This window comes from Spinacia oleracea, chromosome 3 (assembly GCF_020520425.1).
Source record: "Spinacia oleracea cultivar Varoflay chromosome 3, BTI_SOV_V1, whole genome shotgun sequence".
Taxonomy (NCBI): Eukaryota; Viridiplantae; Streptophyta; class Magnoliopsida; order Caryophyllales; family Amaranthaceae; genus Spinacia; species Spinacia oleracea.
In genome coordinates, this window is record NC_079489.1 from 157,753,085 (window position 1) to 157,770,882 (window position 17,798).

Genomic DNA, 17,798 nt, shown 5'->3' on the forward strand with positions numbered 1-17,798 from the left:
TTGTGTGTGCTTTGTCTAGATTGTTATCTCGTACTATTTCTAACACGTGCCTTTCTCGTGCGCGTTGTGGGCCGGTCCGGCTCACAACCATTTGTAGCCTGTGACCCTGTGTATGTTCTCTGTAATTGTTTGAAATATGCTCATTCGCACGGTCGCACACTCGCACTCTCGCACCAGAAAAAATAAAATAAAACCTCTTTCGCGCCACATATGGGAACGCTAATAGTTGCGTCGTTACTTTCCTTCACTACTCTTCTTCCTATTCTATAACTCCATTTCTGCAATTCTGCTACAATTCACCCGAAATAGCCCCAAATCCAAATTAGTATCACTATTATTAAGTATCATTTCTCTCAAAATCTTTGAAATTATTTCCAAGAACTTTTGATTTGTTCCAGTATAGCTCTCAAGTCTCAAATAACTGTTCAAACTCTAAACCCTAAATCGCAGTCTTCAATGTTAGAACTCTTATTCATGGTTAAAATTGGGTTTAATCTGTAGAATCTCCATTGTCAATTTCATACACGAAGGTATATCAGTATGCAATTGGTATGATCTCTTTCTCCTTCAGTGTAATTTTGATTTGTTATATTCATGCACACCAACTGTTTGATAATTGTTCTAAGAGAACTTAGAAACCTGTTTGTCATTGTTTATTAGTAAAAGATCATTCAATCATGATCTGGGTTTTATCCAATGTTTAGACCAACTGTTCGATAATTGTTCTAAGAGAACTTTGAAACCTGTTGTCATTGTTTATTGGTAAAGATCATTCTATCCTGCTCTGGTTTTTATCCAAAGTTTAGACCAGCTGTTTGATAATTGTTCTAAGAGAACTTAGAAACCTGTTGTCGTTGTTTATTAGTAAGTTTAGATCATTCAATACTGATCTGGGTTTTTATCCAATGTTTAGAAGGATCTTTTTCAAAGTACAGGATTTGTTTTCTAGTGTAACCCATCATCAAGCTCGGGTCTTTTCTCAAAAACCTGACCTTAATCAAGTCTCTAGGTACTTCTGTCAGGCAAAATTCATAGACTCGATACGTTTAAGTCTTAGGTCTGCTAATCCTGATTCTGTTCTTCCTTTGTTAGTGAATCCACATTTGGATTCATTTGTAGTCTCGAATGTCCTTCGTTCTGCTCCTTCCCCTGAATCTGCTCTGTCCTTTGTTGAATCCCTTAAAAGGGTCCCTAGTTTTTCTCATACCCAACATACTCTTCATGCAATTGCTAAAACCCTAGCTAAATCAGGCCGTACTCGTCAGCTGAAAAAGCTTGTTGATACCATTAATGCTGGTGAATTCCCAAAGGTTCGACCTGTTAGTTTTGTGGACCAAATGCGATTGTATGCTACTGCTGGAGATATAGAGTTGGTACTCCGTGTTTGGGACGAACTTCGTGCACAACGTAAAGGCGCGTGTATTGAATCTTATAACATAGTCATGGGCCTCTATGTAGTGACAGGCAAAGACTTGGAAGCTGTCAAAACATTTCGAAGCATAATGCAAAACGGAGCTATTCCCAACTCACGGACATGTACTACCGTGATTGAGCATCTTTTAAACTATGGGGAAGTAGAAAAGGCAAAAGAAATTTTTTACATACTGCCACGAATGAGGGTAAAGCGTACCCTAAGGCAGTATTCACTTCTTATGGAAGCATTCTTGAATGTTCAACAATTTGAGGCTGTGAAGAGCCTTCTTAGAGAAATGAAGACAGAAGGAGTACTACCTCCAAGATCTATGTTGTCATCATTGCAACGAATGTGTGAGGCAGGATTATTGGAAGAGAGTGATGATTTTCTTGTAGAGATGGTACCTGATAGTAGAATTAAGAACATAGAGTTATGTACAGCTCTCACCAATGGTGAAAATGAGGAAGAAGATGTTGATGGTTGCAGCTTCAGCACTGAAGCTGATATTGGTAGTGTTCAGTTGAAGCCGTGGTTGGACCCGAGTGCTTTGGCAAGTGCTTTGAGGGACTGGACAGACACTGACATATCTGCTTTAGAAGATGCTAAACTTGTTTGGACAAGCCGCTTGGTTTGTAAGATGGTTAGGCACTTAAAATCACCTTTAACATCATGGAAATTTTTCTGCTGGGTTGCTTATCAACCTGGATTCGTGCATGATGTTCACACTTATTCAGGGATGTTTACCAAATTAGCAAGCCATGGGAGGGTTGATCTTGTTGATGATATATTGTTAAAATTGAAGAAAGAAGGATTTAAATTGACAATCAGCACAGTCAGACAAATAGTGGATTTCTATGGTCTTTTCAAGGAAGGAGATGCTGCTTTGAGGATTTTCCATGATGTCAAAGTGCTATGTGGTCACTTCTCAGAATTTGATATGGTGCTGTTATATTCCTCTCTCTTAAAAACATTGCTAAAGTGCGGTAGAGATTCCGATGCCATAGATACTGTCAAACAGATGTTCTCTTTGGGAATTCACCCTGATGCTCAGACAATTTCTGGTCTGATGCATCATTTTGCAGTTCGGGGTGATTTCAGAACGGTACAGAAACTATTTGAGATTGTTAAAAAGTGTGGTGTAAAACCAGATGGTTACTTGTATAAGACACTTGTTCGTGCTTACTGTAACTGCGGAAGGGCTACCCTCGCACTGAGACATTTTGAAGACATGAGCAACTCTGGTTTGGTTCCTGATCGTGAGACAAAGTCGTTGCTTGTCAAAAGTCTTTGGAAGGAAGGAAGACTAAAAGAAGCTTCCATTGTTGAAGAGACTTGTGAGGAACAAGATGAAAACCTTCCACTTCCTTCAACTGGTCAGATGTTCAATATCAGCTCTGCAGATCTTATGAAATTACACAATTTATATTGTGGCAGCTTTGAAGGCTCTATTGGTTAAGTGTTATTCAGTTAGAGACTTAGAGTCATATTGGCTCTTTTTTCAGCTGATTTGAGATGAAGCGCCATGATTTTGTGTGCAACTTCTCCCTGATTTTGTGGTAATTATTCTGATTCCTCACTTTTTCCTCTTCTGAATCTTGTGTCTGTTGATTGCATTTCACTTCAATTTCTAATTAGTGATTGTCCTGCTTGTATCAAAATTTTAATTCTCACGATTTATGCTGGTTTTAATTTGAGCTACTCATCTTCTATAGCATATGATAAAAGGGTGATTCCAAATCAATAACGGTTATTGATAAATAGTACAAATCACATGGCATAATCGTAGTACACATTTTAACAGTCTTACTAAAAACTCTATGAAAAACCTCTCTGGAAAAACGCCCCCAACTTCCCAAACCCCCCCCCCCCCCCAAGAACAAGATCAATTAATTAGATCTAATAAAAAACCCAAACGCAAAATCACAAACTTCATCTTTGGCAAAATGTCCCCCCAAGATGAACACATGATGGAAGTGGAACATAACACCCACCAGGCTCAATCTACCACGAACAATGGTGAGGCACTGCAGTCTACATCAATGGTGGTCCTAAAGCGTCACAAATTAATCCCCAAATGTCTTTTAGGGACATGATTAGGGGAGATCACCGCCAACATGAAGCGATGCATATATCCCCCGTAGAGGACGAAGAAGATGTTTCTGATGATGATGATGATGTTGCACCTTAAGAACATGAGTTTGACGAACGGTGTCCAGTAATTCTATTAACCAAAGAGGAGAAGTAACGCATGAGGAGACCCTGGAAGAACTCACTAATTATCAAGATGTTCGATGGCAAACTAGGCTATATGGGGCTTATGCGCAGGCTCAAAAAGAAATGGAACCTTCGTGGAGAAATCTCCCTCACAGACATAGGATGCAGGTACTTCATTGCTAGATTTACCAACGAGGCACATTATAATTTTGTACTCACACAGGGACCATGGATGATTGATGACTGCTATTTAACAATCCGAAAATGGGTGCCTAACTTTGTCCCGGACGAAGCTCCAATCAAAGTACTAACAACATGGGTTAGAATTCCAAACCTTTCGGTTGAATATTTTGACATGAACTTCCTAAAAAAAATAGGATAAAAAATAGGGAAGGTCCTGCGGGTAGACAAAACAACTGCACAAGCACAACATGCCAATTCACAAGGCTGAGTGTAGAGATTGATATAACCAAACCCCTACTATCCAAGTTCTGGCTCAAAGGGAAAACTTGGAGGATTCAATACGAAGAAATAAGGATGATCTGCTTCAAGTGTGGTGTCACCGGTCATGAAGAGCAACATCTCTTCAAGATAAGCAACTCCGTCATAGGTCTGAAGAAGATGAAAACTTTGGAGCTTGGATGCAAGTTAAAAAGCCGATCCGACGTCGGAACCCACGACCGGAAAAAGGGGCCAACGCCACTAGCAAGGATGGTGCTGGATTGAACAAGTCAACAAACATATCGGGTCAAAACTCAGAAAAGGGAACTAAGATCACGGTTGACGAAAATTCAGGCGACAAAAGAGGAAGTGGATCAAGGTATGCAATACTCGAGAATCAAGAGAATATCTCAATGCCACAAAATATGGTTAATAGCGATGATTGCGTAATAATTGGAGACAAAGATTTGGAAAGTGCTAATTTCAACACGGTAGATTTGGGAGTGAATACCCAACCTATCCCTGATATCGTGGAACAAAATCTTAGTTTTAAGGTAGGAAATGTATCCTCACCCCATCAAGAGTCCAACAATTCCAAAACTGTCTCCGAGACTTACCAAGAAAAAAGGAAGCCTACGAATCAAGGACTTTCAAGAGTCCTTCAGAAGTTAACCTAACCCTAATCAACTAATTTTTGCCGCCTTAGTGAAACCTAATGCCGCAGGTAAAGTTGATGATCTTTGAAGCCACAAAACAAGCATCTCAACAAGCCATTCCACAGGTCGATAAACAAGCCCCCACACATCCAGAGGGAAGTCAACCCTACCGAAGCAATGACAACAATGCCTCCCCTTCCACACATTGTCCACCTCACAATGCCAACGGAGAAGACCCTATGTGTGGGGAAACCCACAAACGATCTTTACATGATCACAACAAATCCCCCGACCCATGTGTTGGAAGTCAGGATGGATTCGTGGCACGACCAATCGTCGGAGCAGCCGAAGCTGGTAGTGACTTTGTTGCTACCCAATGAAATCAAGCGCATTATGCGTCTGAGTTGTTTTGCACAGAAAAAAGGGTATTTTCTGTGAAGGTGCGCCCGCAACCACTTTGGGCGTGCCCGCACCCTCACAGAAAATTATCTCAAAAAGCTACTGATCTCTGCGTTTTAGGCATTTTTGTTCAGGTGCGTTCGCGGCAGAATCTGGTGCGCCCGCGGCAGGAGTGGTGCGCCCGCACCAACTTTATTTTCGGGATTTCCTGGCAGCTCCCCCTCGATTTTGCTCACATCTTATTTCACACTCTCTCAAAACACGAAAACCCAAAAACAACCTCCCCATTTTCGGCACCCCTCCTACCTCAAATCCTCATTTCTCCATCATTCTACCTCAAATCAAACATCAAATTCACCTTTTCTTCACCTCCATTACACAAATTCACCTTTCTTTTCCACAAAAATCACCCATCCACTCAAATTTTCAGATTTTTCAAAGTTGGGGTTTGAAACCCAAAATTTTCAAGTTCTTCATATTTGGGATTTTTGGAGCATTTGGGAGTTTGTTCTTGTTCTAGAAGGAGTTTGTTCATCATTTCCACCATTGGATTGGTATATCTCACCTCCTCTATTTGATTAATGCTCATGTTCTTGATTTTTCAAATTGTTGAATTTGGTGGTTGAAATTGTGGATTGTTGTGGTTGTTGTGCATTGTGGTGATTGTGTTGGCCTTGTTGGAATTAGTTGTTGTTGGTTTGGTGTTGTTAGGTGATTAATTTCTTAGGTGGAATTGTGGTGTTGTTGGATTGTTGAAGTTGGAATTGGTTGTGGTTGTTGACTTTGCGTGGTTGTCGGTTTTGTTGGAGTTTGTTGTAGTGAGATTTTTGAGTCATCTTGTCCAACACAATGTTTGGTAGAAAGAAATCAAAGACTTCCAAAGCCCCCTTGGGGTCGAGAAGGAGGGTGGTTAGACCACCAAATGTTGATACTTTGGGGATCGAGTTTTCCGAACAAGCCTCGGGGGACTACTTTATGGGTCTCAGGGAGCGAACCATTCGGCCCACGAGGTTCTATGATGCCTCCGAAGTTGATAAGTTGGGCATCCGGCCGGAGGTAGAGTATTTGCTCCGAAGTTTGGGGTGGGAGAAGTTCATGGATATGCGGGCCGACACTTATCGTGCCTTGACCTTGGAATTCATTTCCTCGGCCCGTTTAAATACCGTTGATGATATTCTTGAAATGTCTTTCCAAGTGTTCGGGGACTCCCATACCCTTACGGAAAGCCAAGTCAATGGCATTTTTGGTTTCCGCAAGGAAAATGTGTATTCTCACCACTCGGATCTTTACTCCTCTTGCCCGGGCTTTAGTGAGCATGATGGTGGAAGAGTTTGACGGAGTTACCGACCTTTTCCACGAACTTCGCCAAGGCCTCCTCCTACATCCACCCGACTATGAGAGTTCTCTCCCGCCTCCTTGTATTTGCCTTGTTCTCAAAGCATAGTGCGGGGGCCCTCTCAAGCTTAGAATTGGGTGCTACATGGTTGGCCCATCATGGGGGTGAAAAGGAGACTCTTAACTTTGGGTTCTTGCTCATGCACCGCATAATTGACACTCGAGATGGGCACGCTCTTAGTGGTGACATACTACTTGGTGGGATGCTCACCTTGATTGTCCAGGGGCTCAACAAAGATTATGAGGAAAAGCTATTGGCACTACCTTCCGTGGGGGACAATCGTCTCACCGTGGGGGAAATGATGGGGTATAAGTGGTTGCACCGGACCGACAATCCGCCTAATTTCATTTGGTGCGTTGGACCAAGTGAGGAGGGGTGCCTCCTCCCTAACTCAACCATCACCACAGTTACCCCCAACCGCGATGATACTTGGCTCATGCCTAATGTTGCTTTCCCGGATTCCGTTCATGCTAAGGCTCTTAAGCGGAAAGCCCGCCACACTCTTCCCATTGTCACTCCGCCGGTTTCCACTCCCTTCCAAGAGGGTGGTACGTCATCTTCCTCTCCTTTATTTGATTTCAATGGTTTGCAAGCTACTCTCGCGGCTATCTTGCAAGGGCAAACCACGCAAGCTAATGCATTAGCCAACCAAGCTAGTGCAATAGCTTCACTAGGCCGCTTATCCGGCATAACCGTGGACCGTGGGGTACATGGGGTCACCACAATAGTCACTCCCCCCCCCATTTGGGTATAATCATAAGGAGGGATCGTAGGGGGAGTGACATCGGGTTGGGAGGGTCCGGTCCAATAAGGGTAGGTGGGTGTATGCGCCTCATTCTAACTAGGGACGGGCCCTTGTTATGATGGATGGTAGGGATAATTGACATCGGGTTGGGAGGGTCCGGTCCAATAAGGGTAGGTGGGTGTATGCGCCTCATTCTAACTAGGGACGGGCCCTTGTTAGGGTGGATGGTAGGGATAATTGACATAAGGCTTAATATCCCCTTTGTCTACATGGAAGTCATACACTTGCCTACCATAATAGTTCGAATCAAAAGAATTATAGGAAGCTATCTCACGGCTCCCTTGAGGGGAAAGAGAAGCTATTGCACTAGCTTGCTTGTGTGGTTTGCCCTTGCAAGATAGCCGCGAGAGTAGCTTGCAAACCATTGAAATCAAATAAAGGAGAGGAAGATGACGTACCACCCTTTTGGAAGCGAGTAGAAATCGGCGGAGTGACAATGAGAAGAGTGTGGCGGGCTTTCCGCTTAAGAGCCTTAGCACGAACGGAATCCGGGGATGCAACATTTGGCATTAGCCAAGCATCATCGCGGTTGTGGGTCACTGTGGTGATGGTTGAGTTAGGGAGGAGGCACCACTCCTCCTCACTTGGTCCAACGCACCAAATGAAATTAGTCGGATTGTCGGTCCGATGCAACCACTTATACCCCATCATTTCCCCCACGGTGAGACGATTGTCCCCCACGGAATGTAGAGCCAATAGCTTTTCCTCATAATCTTTGTTGAGCCCCTGGACAATCAAGGTGAGCATCCCACCAAGTAGTATGTTACCACTAAGAGCGTGCCCATCTCGAGTGTCAATTATGCGGTGCATGAGCAAGAACTCAAAGTTACGAGTCTCCTTTTCACCCCCATGATGGGCCAACCATGTAGCACCCAATTCCAAGCTTGAGAGGACCCCCACACTATGCTTTGAGAACACGGCAAATACAAGGAGGCGGGAGAGAACTCTCATAGCCGGGTGGATGTAGGAGGAGGCCTTGGCGGAGTTCGTGGCAAAGGTCGGTAACTCCGTCAAACTCTTCCACCATCGTTGCTCACTAAAGCCCGGGCAAGAGGAGTAAAGATCCGAGTGGTGAGAATACACATTTTCCTTGCGGAAACCAAAAATGCCATTGACTTGGCTTTCCGTAAGGGTATGGGAGTCCCCGAACACTTGGAAAGCTATGTTACTCCGACTCTTCATTTTACCTCAAGTACCCGTGTCGGACCCTCGACCCTCCGACATGGGTACGGACGCTCCGACACTTCATTTTCGACTTAAATCCTGGAAGTTTTTCATAATTTAGCCGAGTCGGACACTTGGACACGTACCCGTGTCCGACACTAGTACCCGAGTCCAAATAACATAGTTGGAAAGACATTTCGAGCATATCATCAACGGTATTTAAACGGGCCGAGGAAATGAATTCCAAGGTCAAGGCATGATAAGTGTCGGCCCGCATATCCATGAACTTCTCCCACCCCAAACTTCGGAGCAAATACTCTAACTCCGGCCGGATGCCCAACTTATCAACTTCGGAGGCATCGTAGAACCTCGTGGGCCGAATGGTTTGCTACTTGAGACCCATAAAGTAGTACCACGAGGCTTGTTCGGAAAACTCGATCCCCAAAGTATCAACATTTGGTGGTCTAACCACCCTCCTTCTCGACCCCAAGGCGGCTTTGGAAGTCTTTGATTTCTTTCTACCAAACATTGTGTTGGACAAGATGACTCAAAAATCTCACTACAACAAACTCCAACAAAACCGACAACCAAGCAAAGTCAATAACCACAACCAATTCCAACTTCAACAATCCAACAACACCACAATTCCACCTGAGAAATTAATCACCTAACAACACCAAACCAACAACTAATTCCAACAAGGCCAACACAATCACCACAATGCACAACAACCACAACAATCCACAATTTCAACCAAGAAATTCAACAATTTGAAAAATCAAGAACATGAGCAAAAATCAAATAGAGGAGGTGAGATATACCAATCTAATGGTGGAAATGATGAACAAACTCCTTCTAGAACAAGAACAAGCTCCCAAATGCTCCAAAAATCCCAAATATGAAGAACTTGAAAATTTTGGGTTTCAAACCCTAACTTTGAAAAATCTGAAAATTTGAGTGGATGGGTGGTTTTTGTGGAAAAGAAAGGTGAATTTGTGTAATGGAGGTGAAGAAAAGGTGAATTTGATGTTTGATTTGAGGTAGAAATGTAGAATGATGGAGAAATGAGGATTTGAGGTAGGAGGGGTGCCGAAAATGAGGAGGTTGTTTTTGGGGTTTTCGTGTTTTGAGAGAGTGTGAAGTAAGATGTGACCAAAATCGAGGTGGAGCTGCCAGGAAATCCCGAAAATAAAATTGGTGTGGGCGCACCACTCCTGCCGCGGGCTCACCAGATTCTGCCGCGGACGCACCTGAACAAAAATGCCCAAAACGCAGAGATTTATAGCTTTTTGAGATAATTTTCTGTGAGGGCGCTCCCAAAGTGGCTGCTGGCGCACCTTCACTGAAAATACCCTTTTTGCTGTGCAAAACAATAGCTCAATAATGCTTATTTGACTTCCATCACTAGTATACCTGTTTTAATGGAAGATACAATTCTAAACCTCTGTCTGAATTCTCCATCAATAACATGCATGGTATGGAATGTCCAGGGAGCGGGAAACCATAACTTCATCTCAGCACTCAAGGAAGTTGTTCGGTCTAATAGACCTAATGTTATTGCACTTATTGAAACTCATATGGGAGGGCAACAAGCCCAAAAGATCTCGACTGTACTTGGCTATTCCGGGCGTACTCGAGTTGATGCACAGGGTTTCAGCGGAGGCATTTGGATTTATTGGAAGCCTGAATTGGTACTAGTTGAAACTATCCTGAAACATAATCAGCATATAACTATGGACATCAAGAGGGTTGGGGATACTCCTTGGTATTTCACGGCCGTATATGCTACCCCAGATCCCACGAAAAGAAAAGAGCTATGGATTAAGCTAAAAGAATTTGCATCCACGCACAACAAGCCATGGCTAATTGCGGGTGACGTTAATGATACTCGCTTCCCTTCGGAGCGTAAGACGTCTTGTAATGAGACGAATCAAAGGTCTGCCCGATTTAACGCTTGGATTGACGATATGCAATTGATAGAAGTTGAATTTTTAGGAGCTATGCACACCTGGTCGAGAGGTCTTATCCCAGAGACGAGACAAAGTGGCAGACTTGATCGAGCCCTTTGTAAGGGGAATGGGGGCTTAGATTCGAAGCTGCTAAGGTGAAGCATCTACCGTCAATCCAATCGGACCATTGTCCCTTGCTGATCTCCCCCAATGGGTTCGCCCCATTAAAGTCTATTAATAAACCGTTTCGTTTCCAGGCCATGTGGCTAACCCATGAGAAATTTAGCGAGTTTATAGATGAAAAGTGGGATCGAAATAGTCACCTCATTCCAGCCTTGGCCAAACTTTCCTGTGATCTTCAAGATTGGAACAAGGAGGTTTTTGGAAACATTTTCTGGCAAAAAAACCCATTATTGCACGAATCGAAGGCATCCAAAAAATCCTACCTTCGAACCCGGATTGTGGCCTTTTGAAATTAGAGGCAAAACTCAGAAGAGAGCTCGATGAAGTGATGGAAAAGGAAGAAATTCTATGGTACCAAAAAGCTCGGGTGGACTGGCTCAAGAATGGTGACCGTAATACCTCGTTCTTTCATCTAAGTACCATAGTCAAACAATGGAGGAACAAGGTGGTGGCCATTCGAGATGCCAACAATTCGTGAATTTTAGACAAAGAATTGGTCAAGGCACACTTCGTGAGCTACTTTACGCATTTATTTACCGAGGAATGCTCCCCCCCACCAATCAGTCATCCCTAATGACATTTTTCAAGAACTTCTTCTGAATGGGAATTATTATCAAAACCATATTCTACGGTTGAGATGGAGCCCTTAAAGCACCAGGTCCAGACGGGTTTCAAGGCCTCTTTTTCCAGAAAAATTGGGACCTAGTGGCTCCTAAGGTACACAAGACGGTGATCGACGTGCTCGAGGGCAGAGGGATGCCTGAACATTTGAAAGAAACACATATTGTGCTCATTCCAAAGTCAGATCATCCGGAACTTGCTTCTCAGTTCAGGCCCATTGGGCTATGCAATGTAGTGTACAAGATCGTCACGAAGGTGATTGTTAACCGTATAAAGCCCCATCTGCCATTCTTTATATCTAATACTCAATCGAGTTTTGTACCGGGGAGGCAAGGAACGGATAACATTGTCATTATGCAAGAAGTTCTTCATACAATGAAGAGGAAACAAGGAGTTAAAGGGTACATGGCGATCAAGATAGATTTCGAAAAGGCCTATGACCGACTTCGATAGAGCTTCATTCGAGAAACCTTGTGGCAAATGAGTTTACCCTATCTAATGATTAACGTGATCATGGAGTGTGTAACCACTTCAAGTCTCAGTGTACTTTGGAATAGTGAACCAAAACAATATTTCAAGCCTTCGAGGGGTGTTCGCCAAGGAGATCCATTATCTCCGTACCTTTTTGTCATGTGCATGGAAAGACTGTTCCAAACCATCGAAGAGGCCATAGCACAAGAAAAGTGGAATCCCATTAGGGCAAGCCGTGATGGCCCCTTACTCTCTAATCTATTTTTTGCGGATGATGTGGTCCTCTTTGCCGAAGCGTCGGTCGACCACGTTGGTAATCAAGGATTGCCTTGATTGGTCGTGTAATGTCTCGGGACAGAAAATTAGCTCTTCGAAGTCACGAATCTATTTCTCTCGAAACATACCAGTGTCGACACAGGATGGAATTAGCTCAGCCTTGGGGATGACCTCCACGGAAGATCTTGGGATTTATCTTGGCATGCCCACCATCACAAGTCGAGTAACGAAAGAAACCTTTGGTCACCTATGCGAGAAAATTGATCGGAGGTTAACCGGGTGGAAAACCAAGTATCTTTCATTAGCCGGGCGTATCACTCTTGCGAAATCTACACTTACCACCATGGGTACCTTCTCGATGCAATTATGCTAAGATCCCACGATCCATATGCGACGACATCGATAAGAAAACCCGGCGATTTATTTGGGGCGGTACATAAGAGAAAAGGAGCACCCATTTAGTCTCGTGGGAAAATCTACAAAAGCCAATGAGTCAAGGTGGCCTCAACATCAGGTCAACTCGTCAAATCAATGGTGCATTCCTTGCAAAATTGGGGTGGAGGATGTTAACTGAGCCCGACTCTCTGTGGTCTCGAGTCCTTCGCCACAAATATTTCAAAGGACGGTGTGACGTGGATATGTTTGTACCTAAGGTCGGAGGGTCAAACGTCTGGAGTGGGATTACAGAAAATGCTAAGGTGTTGTGTGAAGGGATGCGGGTTGCGATTGGGAATGGGAATCGATCCTTATTTTTGGACCATCAATGGGCACTTTCTCAACCCCTTAGCAGCGTTGCAACCCAACCTATCCCTATGGATATAGCAGGTGCTACTGTAGGGGAAATGTGGGATTCGGTTCAAGGCTGGAAATGGGAAGACTTTGCACCGTACCTAGCCGAAGAACATCTTAAACTTATTCAAGCATTCAAGGTCAAAGAGGATCCTGAACTTGCAGATTTGGTTTACTGGCAAGGGGACAAGAAGGGGAAGTTTTCCATTAATGCAGCCCTTTGCCTTATGAAAAATGAAAGTGATGCTTTAGATGATGTAGGGTGTGACTTAGTGTGGCATGCCCCAGTTCAGCAGCGAATTAGAGCTTTCCTTTGGCTTGTGTATCATGACAGATTACTAGGGAATTTGAACAGATTCAAAAGGCAAATGACGGACTCTCCCAAGTGCTATGTGTGTGATGCGCCTGAAGAATCCACCCTACACATATTGAGGGACTTCCCAACTGCGTCAATGGTGTGGAAGGTCCTTGGGGGACCAGCTGATTCCCACCAATTTTACTCCCAGGGACTGCTGGAATGGGTTAAAAATAATCTAACTCATAGTGATGATGAGGGCATGCCAATCTGGGCAACTTATTTTGGTATCACATTGTGGTGGATTTGGCGGTGGAGGAACCCCATCAACTTTGGTGCATTCCTTAAAGTAAGGTATGCTGAAACGCGTAATGCTATCGAGAATGTCCTTGATCTTATTACTACCACAACGGTAAGGGAGGTCGAATCCTTCATACAGTGGATGAGGCCTCCTAATGGTTGGTATGCTTTAAATGTGGATGGGGCAGCAAAAGGATGTCCAGTCCCAGCAGGGTGGGGGGGGGGGGGGGGGCAATCATTCGAAATCATCAAGGGGAATTCCTTTCTGCCCTAGCTGCAAATTTTGGTCACACTAATGCCTTCAAAGCTGAGGCCATGGCTTTATTGCGTGGTCTGGAATTAGCCAATGATCTGCATATTGCGAAGCTGCTTATTCAACTAGACAACTTGGCTTGTGTCCAGATCCTCGAAAGCAAGGACTATGGAAGGGGTGATTGCTCCCATATCTTCAAGAGATGCTTAGAGATTATTGAAAGTCCTTCATGGACAGTTAAGATTACCCATGTCTATCGAGAGGGTAATAGAGCGGCGGATTGGCTTCCGAACCATGGAGTGACTCAACACATCGGCAACCATATCTTTACTTTTGCACCATTAGAACTTTGTAGGATTATAGGAGAGGATGCTAGGAATGTGGCTCATCCACGCCTAATTCCTCCTTAATTGTGCTGTTGTTCTTGTTTTTCTTTTGCCTGTTTGTTGGTTTTTATTTTCTTTATGGAATCATTCCTCATTTGGATCAAAAAAAAAAAAACATGGCATAATCGTAAATAAATAGACTTTCAAGATATACATTTAACTTCAATTTTTATTCACTTAAGCTTACATTTTATTCATTTAACTTCAAATTATATTTAGTTAACCTCAACTTTTATTCATTTAATTCATTTTTTTCGTTTCTTTTTTTTATTTTTTTTTTATTTTTTTATTTCCGCCTTTTTGAGTTCCCTTACCAATTTAATTACGAAAATGTCATGTTATTTGCACTATTCACAAATCACAGTTATTGATATATACTTTTCTATAATAAAATGGTGGAGTGGTAAACATTTTAACAACTTTTCAAATTGTTATCTTAATAGAAAGAAAGAGAAATTGAGACAAGTACAAAATTGTTAGCTGTAATTGATGTCATCCTGCTGATTAAGTATTAGAGACAAGAAGCTCTGAAGAAAAAGGGCCTTCTCCCTTCTGTATACAACAGCTAACAGATGACATGACATAATATATGACAGTATCAGCTGTAAGTTACAAACTTTGCTACTTGCTAAACTTATTCCTGAACACATTCCTGATCTAGATCCTATCTCATCAGTGTAAAGAAAAGGTTTATAAACATCTGCATAATACCCTTCTCGTGGATTACCAATCCACATTAAAATTTTGAATTACTACTAGGAAGCAAAAATGCAAGGCTCCGTTTGGTTTGGTGTAAAACGTTTCCGGTGCAAAATGATTTTCCAAGGAAAAACACAATTCCAAACGAGTTTTCCTTTGTTTGGTTCCTTAAATGAAAATTGGAGAAGATGGTGAAGATTAAGGGGAAGAAGGGAGAGGGAGGCAAGTAGGAAAGAAGAAAAGGTGGAAAAGTGGTTTCCCTTTCTTTGAGGGAGCTATGGAAAATTGTTTTCCATTCCTTGTCAACCCAAACAACGTAAAATGATTGAAAAGGGGAAAATTGTTTTCCATGAAAACGTATATACCCCCTACCAAACGGAGCCAAGTGTAAAAAGGCGTTAGTACAATTTAACTATAGAAGGTGCTTACAACTACCCCATTTCCTAGTGAATGGTAATTCTGTGAAAGATTTTCGAGTCTGTCTTGCCCTAGAATTCACAGCGTTGATTCCCAGGTCATTGACATACTCAAAACTTTTGAGAGAGACCTTACAATTTCCTCCATTTCTGGCCTGCTTGAAGGATCTCTTTGTAGGCAAAGGTCAATTAGTCTAACTACAGAGATAACACATTCAGAAGGATAATTCCCTTTTAGAGAAGGATCCATCAAACCCCTTAACCGATCTTTTCCCTTTGTTTCATCAAAAACACCCACGAAAACCTCTGGTAAATTCCCATCTAGCTTTTCTATTAGGTTAGCAGCCTTTTTCCCTGTGAGTACCTCTAGCATTAGCACCCCAAAAGCATATACATCTACTTTTGTAGAAAGCTGGTTTCTTTCTCTATACTCAGGTGAAAGGTAAACTTGCTCAGATGTAATTTGACTTTTTTGCCCTTCTGCTGATTTTGCTGGGCTGAAATTGCTGATCTTTGCCCTGAATTCAATGTCAAGAAGAATGCTACTGCTCTTCACATCTTTGTAGACATAAGGAGGGTTGTTATAGCTGTGGATATAGTTAAGCCCTCTTGCAACATCTAACACAATTTGCATCCTTTGTGTCCAACTTAAGAACTTCTGATTTGTATTATTGCTGAAAATCCAGTCGTTTAGTGGCCCGTTTGATGCATACTCGTAAATAAGATACCAGCACCCTTCATTGAAACAAACACCTAGAACACGAATAAGGTTGAAATGGTTGATGTTTGATAAAGAACTGATTTCCTTTGACACATCCCCTTTCATCTTCTTAATGGCAGTAAGATCACCATTCATTTTACCCCGGTAAAGAGACCCGTTAATTTGTGAACTAGGGTTGAAATCATCTGTTGCATACTGTAAATCCATGAAATTATACACTTTCATAGATTGAGGTATATTGGCTAAGCTTTCTAGAGATTCTCGGTGCTCAACCTCTGTTTTCTTCCATATAGGATTCTCGTATGCTTCGAATGTCTCTGCTGGTAGAATATCTGCTTCTGTCTTTGTTTTTTTTGAAGACATGCAGCAAATACATGTTATCATGACTAAGATAACAGCTATTCCAGCAACAACTCCAATGATGATATAAGCTGACATCTTTTTTTTGATGTTGTTATGATAGTGGTGGTAAGAACTCGGAATTTAGCCCAGAAATTTTGGAAAAAATGCAGCGATGAAGAAACAAAATTGATAATATATAGTTATGATAATGCTGGTAAGAACTCGAAATTTTTGCCCTAGAAATTTTGAAGAAAATGCAGGGATGAAGAAACAAAATTGATCATATATAGTTATGATAATAGTGGTAAGAACACGGAATTTTAGACCTAGAAAATTTGAAGAAAATACAGGGATGAAGAAACAAAAGTGATCATATATAATTATGATGTTATGATAATGGTGGTAAGAACTCGGAATTTTAGCCCTAGAAAATTTGAAGAAAATGCAGGGATGAAGAAACAAAGTTGATCATATAGTTATGATGTTATGGTGGTAAGAACTTGGGAATTTAGCCCTAGATATTTTGAAGAAAATGCAGGGGTGAAGAAACAAAGTTGATCAAATAGTTATGAAAATTGCAGATTCATTGAAGAAAACTTCCAAAAAGGAAGAAGAAGAAAGAATTTGACAGGGTTTTCATCAAGTCCATCGTGCAAACTATATGTTTGGTTGACAATTTCTAGGGTTTTTAATCATATTAACAAAAAAATTACAACCTGTAAGAGAAGTTTCATGGTTGCCAATAAACATTTGATTTGATGTCGTATTTCAGGGGGCACATCCTTTAATAATTTAACTGGAATGACAAGCTCTCCACTAACCTGAAACTCATATGGGATTAATTTCATTAATTATTAGGTCAATTTCTTGTTAATCTCCTTATTAGTGGCTTAATTATTGATGATAAATAACTTATTTTTGGCTGTATCTAACCGTACAGAAGTTGGAAATTTAGATTACTGTTGGAATTCTGTTGTGAGAGATGGTAATATTGATAATTATGGTTATTGATGATATCGCGATAACTTGTATTTTTTTCACCAAGTATAACCTCAATGAGCGATTTTCAAAATGCGCCACTTTTTAACTTAATTCACACCATACCGTCCACGTCAGCATTAAAACCGGTTTTTTTTAATGAAGCGACACTAAACCGCTATCTCAGGTAGCGGTTGACTTAAGTAAACCGCTACCTGAGATAGCGGTTTATAATCACTATATATAAATGGTAAAAAAAAATGACCGCGTCAGTTAGGGGGGTTGAACCTACGACTTTCTGCGTAGGAAACAAACGCTCTATCCACTGAGTTACAGACACTAATGTTGATAAGTTAAATTTGGTAATGTTTATAATTAATATTAAGAAATGGTTAAAAAGAAATAAGTGTGTCAGGTAGGGCTTGAACCCACGACCTTCTGCTTATAAACAACACACTCTATCCACTGAGCTACAAGGAAATCGCTTGAACCCATGCCCTTCTGCTTAGAAACAACACACTCTATCCACTGAGCTACAATGGTTAAAAAGTAACGTATTTAGGAAATTATTGGATCTTTATGCAATATTGAAGGAAATCGCTCAATCTCAATTACTAGAAAAGAACATTT

The 17,798-nt window shown here is 41.9% G+C and overlaps 3 protein-coding genes across 3 annotated transcripts; 2 read left to right on the forward strand and 1 right to left on the reverse strand.

Annotated features, from left to right (window-relative positions):
• The first annotated feature begins 148 nt into the window (after positions 1-148).
• Positions 149-16,956, forward strand: LOC110787503 (pentatricopeptide repeat-containing protein At5g66631). The gene is made up of 2 exons (XM_021992135.2): positions 149-2,970; positions 14,456-16,956. Exon 1 carries the CDS (start codon positions 906-908, stop codon positions 2,868-2,870), a length of 1,965 nt encoding a protein of 654 aa, XP_021847827.2. The 5' UTR covers positions 149-905; the 3' UTR covers positions 2,871-2,970; positions 14,456-16,956.
• Positions 9,911-10,597, forward strand: LOC130470210 (uncharacterized). Its single transcript, XM_056839854.1, has one exon. It carries the CDS (start codon positions 9,911-9,913, stop codon positions 10,595-10,597), a length of 687 nt encoding a protein of 228 aa, XP_056695832.1.
• On the reverse strand, positions 15,207-16,286 carry LOC110787480 (lysM domain receptor-like kinase 4). The gene has a single exon (XM_021992103.1). It carries the CDS (start codon positions 16,284-16,286, stop codon positions 15,207-15,209), a length of 1,080 nt encoding a protein of 359 aa, XP_021847795.1.
• Positions 16,957-17,798: the final 842 nt, after the last annotated feature.